Below are 16,769 nucleotides of genomic sequence, written 5' to 3' on the forward strand. Positions count from 1 at the left end.
TAACTCCTGCCAGGTGAGAGGGGAATTGCTTGGAAAAAAAAAAAAAACCAACCAAAAAAAAACTTAGTGCTTCCCACAGGAACAGGCATGTTTTCTGCCAGTACAGTAATGTACTTCTGCACTCGTAAGTGCTGCAAATGAAATCAGAACAAAAGTGTGTATGAGGCAATTTCGGCACCTTTTTTGTCTAATTCCAACAAATGATGGTACGGGTCAGCACTGGCTTTGACCTTCAATGGGACACTCACTTCACAAGATACTCATAGTAGCCCATTAAGCCTACTTTATTTTGCATTTTCTAGGGTAATGTGAAATATTCTTCTGCAAACTAAGGGCATATATACACCTTGACTGTTTTACAGGAAGAGTGTTTAAAGTAAGAACAGTGTAATTAAATGCCACACAGTGAATCTATTTTGTGTACTGCAGTCTTAGACAAGGCTGTTTCCAGCTATCAAACATTTTTATGTCTGTTAGAGACGGAGATTAAAATAGGCTTTAACATAATTGGAAGCAATGATCTAATACTTTCAGCTTAAAGGCAGCATTATTGTAGCTATAAAATAGGTGAGAATGCATTTAAATGCTGAATAGAACAGGTTTGTTAACTCTTGCTCAGGTTAAAGTATTAGTGTGTTTAAAAGACACTTTTTTATAGGTGTATATAAAATCAATGACATTAAAAATAACAGTTACTAAGTCCCTTAAAAATGTTCAACAAGTGAAAAACTTAGGAAGATAGTTTTGCCTGGATCACATAGTTTAATAAGGATCAAACAGATGGTAGAAATTTCTCACGTCATTTATATTTGATACAAGTACATGTACACTAGTGTGTGGGCACTTACAAAAATATAAATAAAATCCCCTCACATTTTCTTTAACAACAATTCTTTAAACGTACTATAAGAACATTTTACTGAACGCTTATGTACTAGGCATTATAGGAAAGCATTATATTAAGAAAGCTTTATATTTGAACTGAATTGCTATTCATATTTAGGCCTTTGCTTGAAGCCAGTACAACTGTCAGTAATCACAAGAGATGCGAGACAGGCCTGCTGTTACAACTGCACAGTCAACATCCCACCTCACTGTGCTGGTTCCAAGCCGAGAAAAAGGGTAAGAAACTAATACAAACCAACTGTCAAAAAATTTAGTGGTTCATAACTCATTTTCAACCTGAATGAGAACAATGAAAACAAGCTGCTTTGCAGCAAGCCAGTATCAAGGTTAAACTATGGATTTCTTTCCCACCCCCTATAAGCAGCACTCAAAGCAACAGTTCAGGTTTAAACCCAAGAAAAGTAGACAGGTGTATACAGAGACTTAGTCTGAAGTTTTAGAAGTCTCAGTTTCACATGGAGGCCTCCACAGACTACCTAACCATACCTGACTGGTATAATCCAAAGATCCCACACAGGATACCAACTTCTTAAACTGAAAATAATTCTTACAAAATTGAGTCCAGGCTTGACAAGTCTCTAATCAGGCCTCTAAAATCCGTAACACCCAGCAAAGCACCACTGCTCACTGCCTTTACTGTTAATATCCGAAAACTCCTGAAACTCATCAAGCATGAAATACCCTCAGGTTGCTGCATGGGACTGATCTGCCCTGATACTTAACAGAATGTAAAATATATGCACTAGTCCTCCTTTGTAAGAAGCAGGCATTTCCAAAATGCTGTTAGTCTCATAAATATAGGCATGTAAAGCTGGTCATAAATCACTTTCCAGAAGTTTTACTTCCTTTCATCAAGAAGGGGAGCCCTAAGTGACTAGACTAGATTTTTGTGTCCAGAAATTATCAGAGGAAACCTATGCTAAAGATGGAAAAGAGCTAGAGTTTTGTCCAAATCCAGATCCACACCAGAGGCTGCTGTGATAAGAAAGAGATTTGGAAAGCGGAGGTAGACAGACTCCCAGGAAGCAAGCTATTTAAGAAATTCCAGATGTGTATTGAGGGACCAGGGTGGTGGTGGAAAAACCCATTCATAATGAAGAAAAAGACACGCAGTTTTCTTTGATTTAATATCAGGTGGTGTTACAAACTGCTAAAACCAGACGTCTTCACATTATTACACTTGATGCACCATAAAACAGGTTTATGTTACAGTGTAAGATTCAATATTACAAAACTTGCAGAGAACTTCACACAGAAGTCCTTATTTTTTACCCCTTTTATTCACATCCAAACCCAATAACTCTTATCTGTGTACAAACGGAGTATTTTTTTCCATCTTCTACAGCTGCTTTCCAATCAACCAGTTCTAAACATCAATACCAAAACTGGTAGTGCGAAATCAACTAGAAAGTGCCACCACAGTCATTCACTCAAGACACACACACTTCTTGCTGGATAGCTGGTTGTGGAATTTTACTATCCTCTGTCTTTTCCTGCCCAGGAACTTGGCACACAGTCTTTCGTTTGAATAACCGTAGACTTAACCGTAACAAGTCGCTGTCCATTGCTGCAGAATTTGTATAAGTTTGTTTTGTTGCACCCTGTTGAAATTAAAAATGAAAAATAAAAAAAAAGAAAGAACTGAAAACAGTGGCTTTTAACATGCAAGCTGAGAAATTAACCTCAAGTACTCTCAATAATTAGAGGTTTAATCATACGTATTCACTAGAAAAGACTTGGAGAATTAATGATTTTTCTATTAGCATGCCAGATCATAAAACCTACTGTAGTGCAAAAAATGGCTAAAGTTTTTTTTCTTTCAATTTTAACTTGGAAGAACAGAATCTTATAATTCTTATAAAAGTACCTGGAATCTCAAGCAGGAGAATTATTCAACAATTGCCTTTGAAATTGTATTTTAACCCATTATTTATTATGTATTCTCTAAATATAGAAAATGTATCTCCAGAATTTAAACCCCAAAATGAGAAACAGCACCTACCTCTAGTCTCAACCTTAAATTAATCTCTCATCCTAAGTAAAAAATAAACACTCTACAATCTCTTTAAATAAAAGTCAGTTCTCCATTTAAAAGACTAGGTCTACTCTAGAACAATGAACACAAAAATTATCTTCCTAGAGAAATGTTTTGCATAGTGGAATCTGTGTTTCCACGTTTGACCAAGCACTGCAAACAAACCACTTGCCTTTTCATTCTTCATTAGCTGCTTACGAATTGCAGAATCCCTTCGAAAGCACAGCGCTTTACAGCAAGGACCCAGATTACTGAGAAGACCTGCTCTCTCTTCTTTTCGTAGAAGTGCAGCCATGTTCAAGGCCCCCAGTTCATGTTCAAAAAGGTTTTCTGCATCTAGAAAGAATTTATATTTGCAGAGATCAATATATACATGGTATTTCTGAAGAGCAATATACAGTAATATGAAATTCCTTAAGGTTTTACTATTTGTATTTCTGCCTTCCAAACAATATCAAGGTTTGGGAAAAAAAGGATATTGCAGTTTATAAAACAAACACAAATAAATCCTTCACCATTTAAAGGGAAGGACGGGTACCCTTGTATGCAGGTTCAGCACTGGAAAGCTGTATTGAGACAGCAATCACTGAGAGGCCTAAAAATCAAGTGCCAGCTCTGGGACAGAAAAGGGGGTATCATTTATGGTCAGACATGTGTGACGGAAGATGTTTACTACTAGGATTAATCAGAAAGCGGTCTAAGTGTCAGTTCTCTGCAAGACTTCAGATAACTGTACCAGTGTCAACAAAGGGTTTGTATGGCTATGCAGAAGTGCAATACGACTATGTAGAATAATTCTTTTATCCATGGTGGATGAATCTGGAGAACAAGTCAACAGATGCTAATGAACTACCCCCTCCTACCGGCTCATCTAAAGCATTTGTTAATAGTACTCAAAGTGGCAGGACTAGTCCTTTAATACACTTATCAGAAGAAACAGTGTGCAGCTAGAACACTTTAACCACTTTAATAAAAGATGGATCCTGAGGTGAGTCTTGTTCTGCGACAAGTCTGTTCCTGAAATTCAGACAAAGACAAAAAGAGTGCACATGGCTGGAATGCAGCTCATTGATTTATAGCCCTTTTACAACAAATAGGAAGATTATGATATAATTGGAAAAAAAAAAAAGTAAGGTATGTAGCTAAGTCCAATCCAGCCGCGCCTCTATAGTAAACTATTGGGTGTTTAGCAGAGAATCAAACACCTCACTAGAGACACCAGCAAACCTGGGGAAAACATAGAAGCTAAAAGCAAAGACTGCTACAGCAGTTTGGCAGTATGCACACAGAAGAGAACTAAGATGCATTTTTAAACCACTTGGAGAATTTGGATGAAGCTGAGTAGGACTAGTTTTTAAACATGGTGAAAAGAAACAAAAAAGTTACATGAGATCGAAGGCAGGTTAAAGAGAACTGAAGTCATCAAGACAACCTCAACAGTCAATCAACAACACAAATAAGTGACAAGACACAAATAGGCCACTTCAAAGGTAACACTGAACAGCTTGCAGAGTCTGCCTAGGTGCCAGATGCTGAGCATATCTGGCAAGTAAGCATGTCTATATCCTTATAGGAAACAATTGCATATAATAGAGAGAGGGCAAGTCAGCTACAAATCTCAATTCCATCATCCACTACAGATATTTGTTTCCAAAGACAAATAATTAAAAGAAAAAACAACCCTGAAACAAGTTATCATTTCCTTTTTTCTGCATTTCAGTGTATTACCAGAAACTTTTCATCCACAATAAGAACAAAGAAGGGAACACCAAACTCAGGAATAAGACAGGGAAACAAATTATACCACCATGAAGAAGTCCAGAGTGAAAACACTACATGTTCACTGTAACACACACTGAGTATCTAGCTCTAATTCATTCACTTTTCAGGGCACCATATCTGTGCCTTTGTTTAGAATATATGTGCTGTGGCTGTGTAATCACTATAAAAGGAACCTTCACCTAGCAGATTACTACTGGCAGTTCCACATGTACCAACTTTGATGCGTGAGAGACTGCACACACCAAAGGGAAATCGACGGAGGCACTTCAATCCCCCTTCCTCTCCAGAGCAAAGTTCTGCTCACTCCGAGTTACACTTCGGACAGCCCAGGGGCAGTGCTGGAGAGCCTCCTATTATCACTATGGACTTTGGGTTTGTTTCTAGAGAAGCATGCAAGGGCTGCTGAGGTTATTTTGGGTATCGTTTTAAATAGCCAGGTGGAATGACTCTGCACTGCAGTTCCTGTTGCAAGGAATCCCGGTTAGTATACAGCAAAATTAAAGCGTACAGAGAGAGGGACATAGTTCATACCTTTACTGTATCAGACAGTTTGCAGACTCAGGAAGACTCAATATTGTATCAATTACACTGGTTATGTGAATTCTTAAGCATAAGAGCTGAGATTTTTTTTTTTTTTTTTTTTTAACTAGAAGAAAGCTAATACTGCATAGAAAAAGCTGCAAATATTGCAGCGGGACATTTACAGTACTTACTAATGCCAACTACACACCTCAAATTATACTATTTATGATGCATTAAAAATGTTTGCATTTAATTTGACTTTAAAATAAAGTAGAAGCAGTAGCAACAGCCCATGATTAATAGTTATACAATTTAAATGGCTCAAGCAAGCAGTGACATTCATGGAGATTAAGAAGGCTGGGAGAAGCCAGTTTTTTTTTTTTTTTTTTTTTCCTCTCCACTTGTCTAAGACTGCGAGGTTAACAGGACAACTGCATAAAGAATAATGTTGCAAAGAATTAAAAACTACTGTTTCAAATTAAGAACTAGAATTTACAGAGTTAAAAAAACAAACAAACAAATAAACCAAACTCCGAAATCAGAAAAATCTGCTACTCCCTAAACACAGGGGCTCTGCAGATACTATTATTTATAAGCCATAATTTTCTCACATTTAGATCCTGGAATAATTTGTGTAGAGATCACACAGAAAGCAAATGTTTCAGAGTCGTAAAAAACCCATTCTACCATGCAAGTTGTTGCAAGCAGCTCAACTGCTTCCTGCGATGCCAAAGAGAAAAATCAGTATTCTCTCTCATGCAAAAGCCCTGCTTACACTACAGAATTGTAGTAAACTGCACTGGTACAGTTCATGCCCATCCCATCTGTCATGCGTGTATTATGCCACACACTTTGTGCAAATGCCAGACCTGTGTATTATTTAATTTCTCACTTCTAGCAGGGACATAATACAAAAATTTCACTTAGCTCCTTCATTCTGACCCAAAAACTTCTATCTATGCATTCTGGAGAGGATCCTCAGGAGGAAAGTAAGAGTACATGCAGACGACCTTCAGAGAAAATAAGAAATCTTATTTCTTTCTCACAATATTACTGCTAATTCACTGCAGAAGATACTTAGCACTCCAAAAAACTGCTGACACACTTTAGGCTAGGAAAGCATGAATGGTCTCACAAAAAGAATATTCCACTGGGATGAAAAAATTTTGTTTAGGCTACTATTCAAGACCTCCTCACCACTGCTGGAATTAAAACACTAATTTGATTGACATGCAGCTGTATTACATTCCTGTAATTTTCAAACAATACTCATTATACACCTTCTATGGTCTTGAAACCTAAAATAATGAAATAACGCACATTTCATAAGGACTTTCACTAAGTACAAAAGAGATTAATCCCTGCAGAAACAATTACCTTTAGGTTTTTCTAACACTCTCTGGCAAGTCTCTTTAATTTTGGTGAAGAGTTCTGGTCCTGCCAATCGCTTGGAAATACCAACTCTCAACATAACAGCACCTGGTGTGAATTTTAGGAGCGCAGCCCCAGGCTCACGTGGTTCTTTTGGCTGCTTTGGCATAAGACTGGACCAATCTACATCTATAACATCCACAGGATCTGCAAAAACATTGACAGAGAATGAGTTATCGCATCATCATCATCCCTTACGACAGTTGATTGATTCACATGCTGTGTACATCCCTGTCTCCTAAAAGCAATATATATTAGATGAATGTTGTTCTGCAGTTCTCAAGACCAGATCCTTGGACACTTGAGGTACGAACATCAAAACTCACTTAGACTGGTGGAAAAAAGGAACATGCAAATACAAAGCTTCTTGGATGAAAAAACCCACCCCTAATATTCTGCTTCATTTTTATTGCAACCCCTTTGCGGAAGGCTGCTCAGATCCTGCTTAGCCAGCAGATTTGGACACATCATTTATGCATTCACAAAAGTCATAGTACAACTAAATGTGCTATGACAGATCCAAATTAAATGCTTAAAAAGCTAGTATTTCAACTCTGGGTGCTGAATGTTTTTTTCAAAGGAGAGATATACTATTTATTGAATAACCATACAACTGTGTTTGTCTAGTATGTTTATCATAGAAAATACAAACGCTGATCATATAGCCCAGATGACTCAACTGAATTTACAACAAGTAGAAGATTCCATGCTTCCCGATGCATTTGGGAAGCATTCAAGCATGGATAACATCTGTTCGTAAAAATATCCGTTCCAAATAATGATCAAAACCAAATGGGATAAATGAAAACATGTTTATAAAACCAAAAAGCTTACCCTTCTAGCTATATAAAACAAGATAAATACCACTTCACAATACAGCTCCTGGTACTCTTTACTTACCTCTATGCTTCTCAGGCTTACCTGACTATTACAGAACAAATGAGAAATACTGAAGAGCATACAAACTGCATTCCTACTTCAGAAATACTGTCAACATCACAATAGCATTATATGCAAACTGATCTAATCTTTATATTCAAATAATCATAAAGGGGCTTTGCTATACTTTTACCAGGCATCTTCTCATCCTCCTGTTGATCCTCCCGCTTTTCAGCATCACCTGCCAGAATTTCATCCAGTTCATCATCACTGATTGGCTCGTATTCTCCAGCACCAGACCCCAGTGACTGTACATCATCAATCTTTGCTTCATCTTCTCCTCCTACAGAAACAGATACATACTGTAGCTTTAAAGCAATCATTCCTGTTTTCTAAACGTGCTTTAAGCAGCCTGAAAACAAAGAGGTTCAAGCAAACTAAACTGTTAGTTTTTGGGGACAACTATATTCAACATGAAAACAGGTATTAACTCACGAAAACAGAGAAGCTATTTCTCCCATACACAATGAGGCAGTTTGAATTTTACATATCTTGGTCTTTTTTTTGGGTACAGTATTAGTCAAACTGCACATAGAAGGCCATATACAGAAGAAACGTATGTTGATGATCTGATACGTAGTTAACAATACAAATATAAGTTAGCGCCACAAAGTCTTTCAGATGCTTTTGCATGTGCATCCAAAGTCAGGATTCAGTCCAAAGGTTCTACAAGAGAAAGAAGTAACAGAACCCCAAAATACAAGAAGGTGCAAGATATCCTGAATGAAGCAACTATTCCCAGGGTTTTAGACTCTTTGTGGAAGTCACAAGAAGAGCTTTTAGAAAGCCACGCCAAACTTCTTCACTTGTTGTTACACTCCTATCCATCCATGTACTATATGCATATACAAATACCCGTGCTGTATGCATAAACCTGTCCCTTAAAACCTGTAAACACAAGACACTCAAATGTTGCACTTTGCAGTTCATGAAAGGAACATCTGAAGGTAGGTATCCTCTCATGTCCGGGACTGAAAGATCCGATTCAAGCATTCAGAAACCCTATTGCTCAAAACTCAGGCTTTCTTAGGGTTCTCCACCACAGTACTTGCAATAAGTTGTGCCATACAAACTAGGCAGAATTTACAGGGGTCCTCCCCTGTGGATGACTATTATAATATCTTCCAGCTCCCTTAGCCAGAAGTGAAACTGCCTCCGTTTTAAGTTTCCCCCAATTTTTTTTTTTTTATTGTCTTTGTAAAAGCTACAGAAGGGGAAGGAAAAAAAAAAAAAAAAAATCACCTCAACTAACCTAAAAATCAGCATGGAAAAAGCAAGTAAAAGACATGCTAGCAGAGCATAAATTAACTACTCAGAGCACCTGGCAGTGCTTTGGAGGAAGCATATAGCATCTTGGGCATTATTTAAGCCCACTCCTAGAGCAAACACATTAAGGTTCAAGACATTACAATAATTTAGTAGTTATACCCTCATATATTTTTTTAGACAATATACTACAGTAATTTGTCCAAGTAAATACCAGATACCTGCTTAACATCATCAGGAAACTGTATTTAGTTTTCTAAAAAGTTTTTCGTTTTTAAAAGGAAAATAAGGCTATCTGTACTAGATTTCATTTTGTGTCTTACAATTTTAAATATTCACTGCCTGTATGATACATCTTCTGCCTCCACACTGATCTACCAGTTATACCAGCTGACCATAATGACGTGCTTGGACAGCACAGATGAACCATTAAAAAAATCACCGTATGAAACAAAAATAATAATCCATTGTTCTCAATATATGATTAGAAAAAGATTACTTCCTCAGTTTTGAATTTCAAATCAAAGTTTGATAATTTCTAGATTATAATCCTATCACTACCTTTACACACTAGTCAGCTAAAAGGAGCAATGTAAACAGGAATAATAAAGTAATGAAAGACAATAAAGTACACTAAACCTTAGAAAATCATAAACATGTTATATATAGTATGCTTTAATAAAATAGAATGCCAACTAATATTTTACAAGAGACATTTATTTTTCCAAAAAAATGATCCTAAATATACCATAACTTCCTATAGACGATAATTTTCAGAGAATTTAGAACAACCTTGGAAAAATACACAAAAGAAATACACATTAAAACACTTACCAGAAGTCTGCTGAAAGGCTAGACCTAAGAACACATTTAATATCCACGGCCTGCTTAGTTACAGGTGCCCTCTTGGAAACAGATAATGTACCTAGGAATAGCCTTTCACCAACTCTTTTCTGAAGTTACCACATTCTACTCTCAGATTTATTGCACCATTCCTTCCTCTAGCTTAAAAATCGCTGAATTCTGTCCATTACAGCAAGACAGAGCAGACTTTCCCATGCTCATTCCAAATACAATCTCAAAACAAGTGCTTCAACTCCACAGATAATCTCCTTAATTGGAATTTTCTCAATTGTACCACTCAACCCTAATGACCACTTTGCAAGTAATCAGTTAGGAGATAAAATAAGTAATAAATATTCCTCATCATCCTCTCCAGACAACATTTGATTTAACTGCCTAAATGAACAATGAATGCCACAGAAAATTCTTAGTAAGAATGCAAATATGATGAGACAATGTCCTGTTATCTTGTGCAAAACTACAAAAAGCTTAATTCATGTTTCTCTTTCTGCTTCTGAGGACTATGGACTTCAGGCCTTACCATCCCAAACATCCAAAAATTCCAATCCTACAATGCCTTTTTTCCTCTCAACAGATTTTAGAGATGAAAACTCCTGCAATCACCAAAAAACCCCAACTTTCTGAACATAACCATAACATACACCAGCTACTCTAGATTTAGGCTCTTGCTTCTTTTACGTTGCTGATATAGGTTAAAAGTACTTCCCAAACACCTTATCCATGCAAAGCTCAAGCTGTCTAATCCATGTGACAAACTCTTAAGAATTTGTCAGTGTTTGCCCCTTACTTACTTTATTTACTAATCCTAAGCACGTTTTCCCCAGTACCATTAGGGCCAGCAAATTGAAGCCGCATTTAATAAGATTACCTCAGGAAAGCCATTTTTGGACTGTAATGCCAAGCCATACATATGTTTCACCTACTAATCAGACAATCATTTCCATGATAATTGGGCTCTGCAGAAAAAAACCCCAAAGAACAGTTCCAAGTCAACACTCATTTTTTTTTTCACTCATTACCTGTCACTTCCAAACTAAGAAATAGATCTTACAATGATATAACAAGGCAATCAAATGTTGGTGTTATTCTTTAGCAAACTGCCTATTCGGAAATGTTACACCTTGGTGAAATTATACCTCAGACCATTTGTGTTTCTTTGCCTCAAGACTTTAGAAATTAACAAATAACACTAACACAATTAACACTAAGGAAGATGCTCATCAGATTTCTCTCTTACTGTGTCTGCTTCCACAGTAGAGAAGCTGGAGCCAATAAGTCTTTTAGTAGAAAATTATTCTAATATAGCTCAGTTCAGCATAATGCTAAAAGGAAAAGAATAAAATATTTGTCAGTCCAGGTTCTTTCCAAGAATATCTCACCTTCTAAACTCTCTACCTTTTCGGCCTCATTTCCATCTTCAAAACCTTGTAAAGGTCCTAAATCTTTGTCTGCTCTTTCCTTCTCTGAAGCCGCTGAATCCCGACAAACACCATCAAATTCCTTCTCATGATCTCTGTCCAGTTTCGTTTCACTGTGTTTTGTTGATTCTTTTTGAGAGGTGATGTCAAGAGTTCTCTCCCTCTCTCTTTCAGCAGTATCAGGTAGTTGTCTCTCTCGCTCTCTGTCCAGCTCCCGTCGTTTCTCCCTCTCCCTCTCTCGTTCCCTGAGTCTCTCTCGTTCCCTGCTCCTTGGCCAGTCTTTGTCAACATCTCGGTCCCAGTCTCTCTGTCTCCCCTCTCTCCTGTCTCTCTCTCGCTCCCGATCGTGTTCGTGTCGATCTCGCTCCTGAAGCCTTTCCCTGCTATCAAAGGACCCAGATCTGGAATGGACCTGACGATCTGATTCAGGAGAACTTCTTCTTGAACTGTGGCTTCTTGAATCCTGACGATCTGAATAAAATATTTTAAATATATGGGTGACTACAGCATGTAAATGTATTACCATTTTACTAGATCAAAGCATTTTAAAGAGTCAGGTATGAAAATGTAATTCTCAAAAGCATCATCCTCAAATCAATAATGCCTTCAGATTGCCTATAGATTTAACCTTACTTAAAAAGATAAGGTATTTTTCCCACTCCCAAAAAAGATTTTTAGCGGCTACTTTCTACTATGACAGAAGCCAAACTGAAGGTACATCATTTTAACTCAGAAATTTAGGCCGGGGGGAATCATCTCAAAATTCAAAATTTTTAAAACATGTCTTCTAAAAGCTAGGAATGCCTTGGCTAAAAAATGATAAATTCAGAAAAACAATTCAGGCATGTAACCATGAGGAGAACAGAGAACCGAAGTGCTTTAGGAAGAAGATATTTTCCTACTGATGCTGTTTAAATACTAAAACATTTTACCCCCCTTTTTTTTTTTTTTTACAGGAGCTACACAAATAAAACAAGTCAATTGTCATTATTTTGATTTGCAACAAAGATGATTTCCATGTGCATTAAAAGTATGCCTAACAGGAACCATGACAGATTTACCTCAGTGAAAATAGCTCCTGAGATAATTGATCTCTCTCTCCCAGAGAGAAGAGACATTTTCATTTTGCATAGATTTCAGAGTTTCATATCAAAATGAGTCTTAATAATGAATTTAAGAACATATTTAGATGATAAAACTACCTCAATGTTTTGTTTGCACAAGCATTCTCTATGAGGTTTCTTTGTCCTACAAATTACTTTATTCCCCAGACAGCATGAAATGAATCTGACCAACTGTTTTGGTGTAAACAAAGTGGTAATCCTGCCTGCTGAGGATCAGCTTTTCAAATATGGTAAAACTTGCAGGATTCTTAACTCACTCGAGTTTTACAATGAATGGCAGAGAGCACCTCCCCCTCCCTTCACACTAATTACAAATGAAAAGAGTATACAGCCATATAAGAATGATTTGGGGTTTGTACCTTTGCACTTTTATACAGACTGATAGGTCAGTCTCACTAAAATGAGATTATTACCTGAAGATGTGCTGCGACTGGGTTCCCCTCGTTTCAACTGATCAATTCTGGACTTCCGTTCCCCGGTGATTTCTAAGCTTTTCTTCTCCCTCTCCCTGTCCCTGTCCCTATCCCTGTCTCTAGAACTACTGTGCAGGATCCTCTTCCGTCCAGTCTGGTCATCTCCACTGCGATGAGCTGACTCATTGGAAGGGGATCTAAGTCTGCTTGAGGCATGGCTCCGATTGCTACCAAGGCTGCTGCTGCGCTTCTGATCCACAGGTTTACGGTGTGGTCCATCCTCTATAGTAACGTGAGGGGCTTCCACCTTTTCTCCCCTTGTCCTGTGACTTTTTCTATGGGATTCCTCAGTACTTCTTTCTGGAACAACGATGTCACCACGTTCAGGAACATCTTCATCTGACCAGTCGCTAAATGTTGTATCTTCTCTTTTTTGTGGGACTTCTGCCACAGGTTTCTCAGGTGGTGCTTCAACCAATTCTTCTTTTGTTACAGGGGGTGTTCTTGGGCCTTTCTTCTTCTTATGATGTGGAACAATTTCTTCATCAGAAACTTCAGAATCACCCTTGGATCTCTTCCGCTTTTTCTCTACATTTTTCTTTTTTTGACCTTTCTTGGGTGAAAAGACCTGGCTTTCCTCAGTCATTGATTCATTAGCATACCTTTCCACCCCACTGTCATCATCTTTCTTCTTCTTTGTGGCCTTTTTCTGTACCTTGGACTTCTTCTTGCTGTCATCATGCATTCTATCAGAAGCATCTCTTTCTTCAGAGGGACGGTGTCCAAGATTTTCCTGAACCCTGGACCGGGAGCCTTCTGAAGCATCTGGTTGCTCTCTTTGCTTATCTGCTGAAGAAACCCTCTCTTTAAAATCTGGTTCTTCGTAACGCCGGGAGCTTTCCTTTCTGTCCGATTTTCGCTCCTCTTCTTTCCAGCGACTCTGCCGCTCTTCTGTAACATGAGAGGGGCTCAGTGACCGGGATTCCTGTGGCCGCACAACCTGGCTCAGAAGTCTGTGCTTTTCATCTACAAAATGGGAAAAAGGATGTACTTGTATTGAAGGAAGGAGAACATGTGAGCATTTAGTATCTTGTGCATGCTAAAAAGTGTCAATTAAAACATATAATCTGTTATTTCAGTTACATTTCTGAAGTTTTTCTACTGCTGCAGCAGCAACAGACTATTTCCATGTTTTATGTTTTGGTAAACATGCATCTTAAACAACAGATGTGGAAGTCACTATCATCTGGCAGACGTAACACAGTGACAAAATGAAGATAAAAGACAAACTTATAGATTAAGAAAATAGTGTTGCTCATGAAAATAAGGGGAGGAGAACACTCAGAAAGCTTTCCCCATGTTTTTTCTATTTAAGATTGCAAATTATTTTCCAGAGGCACAGGATAAGCTGGATCCAGCTGCAGAGATAGCCCACTCCTACTTACTTTTATCATCGCCACTGTTGTAAGCATCACTATCAGGAGAGTGCTCACGGCGACGTTTGGGTGACTGACGAGGACTTGGACTGCTTTCATTTCTGTGACGCTTCCTGCAGAAGCAATATGTACAGTCAAATTTCTTCAGGATTCTTTAAAGAAAACATTCATTGAGTTTATCATCAATACAAACCCTGAAGTCTAAGCACCTCACACAGAAGACAACACATCTAAGGATGCCAGGAAGTTTTGCATTTTTCTAAGTTGTTATTCCAAAACTGCAAGTATGATCAGTTTTTTGACCATACTGTAAGATACCTTAAACTAAAACTCAACCACTTATGACAACTATCCTTTTAGCAAAAAGTTATGAAAGACTATTAAGATCAGCTTTTCCCTGTGGCAATAACTCTTGCAGTGAGTTGACCCCAGGTGGCAGCTAAGCCCCCACCTATATGCTTGCTTACTTCTCCCCCAAGTAGGATGGGGGACAGCCATCAGGTGTGTGTAGTAGATGACTTCTAGGAATCTACAGTTCCCTCACACAAAAGCTACTAATTATTTCCAAGCAAAGCAGCCATTCAGGGCAACAGTGTTTTGCTTAGTATTGATGGAACAACGAGAATTACATTGTACCAAGTGAAAAAAACCAAAAAAGGCGAATCAGTGCTACGCATTCAAAGGAAGCACCACACGTTTACTCGGGATATCATTCACACCTTCACTGGTAGACTTCTGGTATTCAAAATTTAGTAGTGCAAAGGGTAATGCATGTTCCACAGAAATTTAACAAATGAAGTCATGAACCCTGACCTAGTTAGTGGCTATCTGACTTTCCAGGCTTCAAAAGATACCACAGCCTGATATTGTGTATCTGAGAATGCCTGCATTATTCAAGGCAAGGCCACACAAGTATACTTAGAAGGGAAAATGACATCATCTGACTCAACTGTTAGCTCCTGAGTAGTTCCAGGATTCTGCACTAACAAAGCATCAGATTAACTTCACCAGCATAATACTGATTTGGGGGCCACCAGCATGTGCCACACAGACCAGGCCTCTGCATAAACAGGATATCTTCTTCCTTACGATACTCCCCTGCTTACTAAGTTACTGAAATCAACAGTAAAAGACTGCCTTTTTTCCTTTTTTTTTTTTCTTTTTTTCTTTTTTTCCTTTGACTGAAGTAACACTTGGACTCACTCACTTGGATTTTCTTTCCTCGTGGACATCTCTTGAACTTCTTTCTTCTCGGATATCTTCTCTCTTATCCCTCCGGTCCTCCCTTCCTTTTTCTTTGTCGTCCCAGTCTCTCTGGCGGTCTCTTTCTTTATCCCTGTCTCGACCTCTCTCCCTTTCTCGTTCCCGCTCTCGATCTCTTTCTCGCTCTCGCTCCCTTTCTCGTTCCTCCCGCTCTCGTTCTCGCTCCTTCTCCCTCTCCCTCTCTCGTTCCCTTTCCCTGTCATGGTCCCTGTCTCGGTCCCGCTCGCGGTCCCTGTCTTTGTCCCGCTCTCTCTCCCTCTCCCGTTCCCGAGCACGATCTCGTTCCAACTCTCTTTCCTTCTCCCTTTCCCTTTCCCGGTCTCTTTCTCTTTCCCTCTCTCGGTCCCTCTCCCTTTCTCGCTCTCTCTCCCGGGCCCTTTCGTCTCTCCTATCATCAGAACGATCTACCCTTCGCTCTTCTCTTCTTTCATCCCGCTCGAGGTCATCACTTCGTCCTTGATGTCGTACCGGTGAGCTTGCTCTCTGATCTGCGAAGACAAGCAGGCTTGATTACCAAGTGCTAAAGCGACATACACTGCTTCCACTACACTACTAAAAACCCAAGAGCTTTTGTTTTGACGATCTAGATATTGTTTTGCATTAAATAAAAGCAAGTCACTGCAGAAACTTGGAAATTCTCTTTGGAGAGGGAAAAAGACAAAAAGCAGCACTAATTTTGAAAGATTTTTTTCAATATTTAGGGAGTGGGCTCTCCTTATTTTAACCAGAAGTTAATACAGAAATTTTATTTTCTACCAGTTTTTTCTGAATGGCTTCAAAAGATAATTATACACCTCACAGCCTAGCTATTACTATTGCATTACTCAATGATTCAAGATCTGGTATAAGATTGCATGCTGGGCCCATAACCCAGAGGCTGAAAAGCTCTGAATGACATACATATGAAATGTTAAGACTTCTGTACGAAAATTTTACTTCCTTAACCTGTTAAGAGTCATGGGCTTTACGAGAACTCACGCTATTCATAATACATAGTAAAACTTACTGCAAAATAAGAAATACTGGCCTGTCTCATCACAGAAGAGATCCCTGCACAGAAATACACAACCAAATCCATGAGAAAGGGAAAGCCGAGGATGAGATACAGGAAGCAAAACTGTTCTAGAAGTTTTCATATGTATTCACTGCAGAGTCTTACAGTTTTAGAAGCTGAGTTTTTCATTGTTCAGACAGTGGATTAGAGTCCGGGAGAAAACTAAACTTATGTAGAAAATGACTGATCCAGAAGGACAGTGAAACCTGATTTTTCTAATGGTATTTACTCTCCACAGACTCAGCTGCATTTTGTTAATTATATTTCAGATTTTTTTTGAATACTTCTATAAATTTTGACCACTCCATAACAATTT

The 16,769-nt window shown here is 38.4% G+C and overlaps 1 protein-coding gene across 8 annotated transcripts in view; it reads right to left on the reverse strand.

Annotated features, from left to right (window-relative positions):
* Positions 1 to 2,016: 2,016 nt before the first annotated feature.
* The window catches only part of ZC3H13 (zinc finger CCCH-type containing 13), a 49,513-nt gene continuing 34,760 nt past the window's right edge, over positions 2,017 to 16,769 (reverse strand). For 6 of the 8 annotated variants that reach the window (XM_030036303.2, XM_030036301.2, XM_030036298.2 and 3 more), the window contains 8 exons: positions 15,344 to 15,887; positions 14,146 to 14,249; positions 12,701 to 13,726; positions 11,125 to 11,634; positions 7,743 to 7,898; positions 6,623 to 6,823; positions 3,114 to 3,277; positions 2,017 to 2,507 (listed from right to left, as the gene is read on the reverse strand). In XM_030036303.2, the coding sequence (XP_029892163.1) occupies positions 2,337 to 2,507; positions 3,114 to 3,277; positions 6,623 to 6,823; positions 7,743 to 7,898; positions 11,125 to 11,634; positions 12,701 to 13,726; positions 14,146 to 14,249; positions 15,344 to 15,887 (2,876 nt within the window). In that variant the 3' untranslated portion in view covers positions 2,017 to 2,336. The remainder of the gene's footprint in view (positions 2,508 to 3,113; positions 3,278 to 6,622; positions 6,824 to 7,742; positions 7,899 to 11,124; positions 11,635 to 12,700; positions 13,727 to 14,145; positions 14,250 to 15,343; positions 15,888 to 16,769) is intronic. The other 2 variants (XM_041128629.1, XM_030036308.2) reach the window with 1 other exon arrangement.

This window comes from Aquila chrysaetos, chromosome 14 (assembly GCF_900496995.4).
Source record: "Aquila chrysaetos chrysaetos chromosome 14, bAquChr1.4, whole genome shotgun sequence".
NCBI classification, from domain to species: domain Eukaryota; kingdom Metazoa; phylum Chordata; class Aves; order Accipitriformes; family Accipitridae; genus Aquila; species Aquila chrysaetos.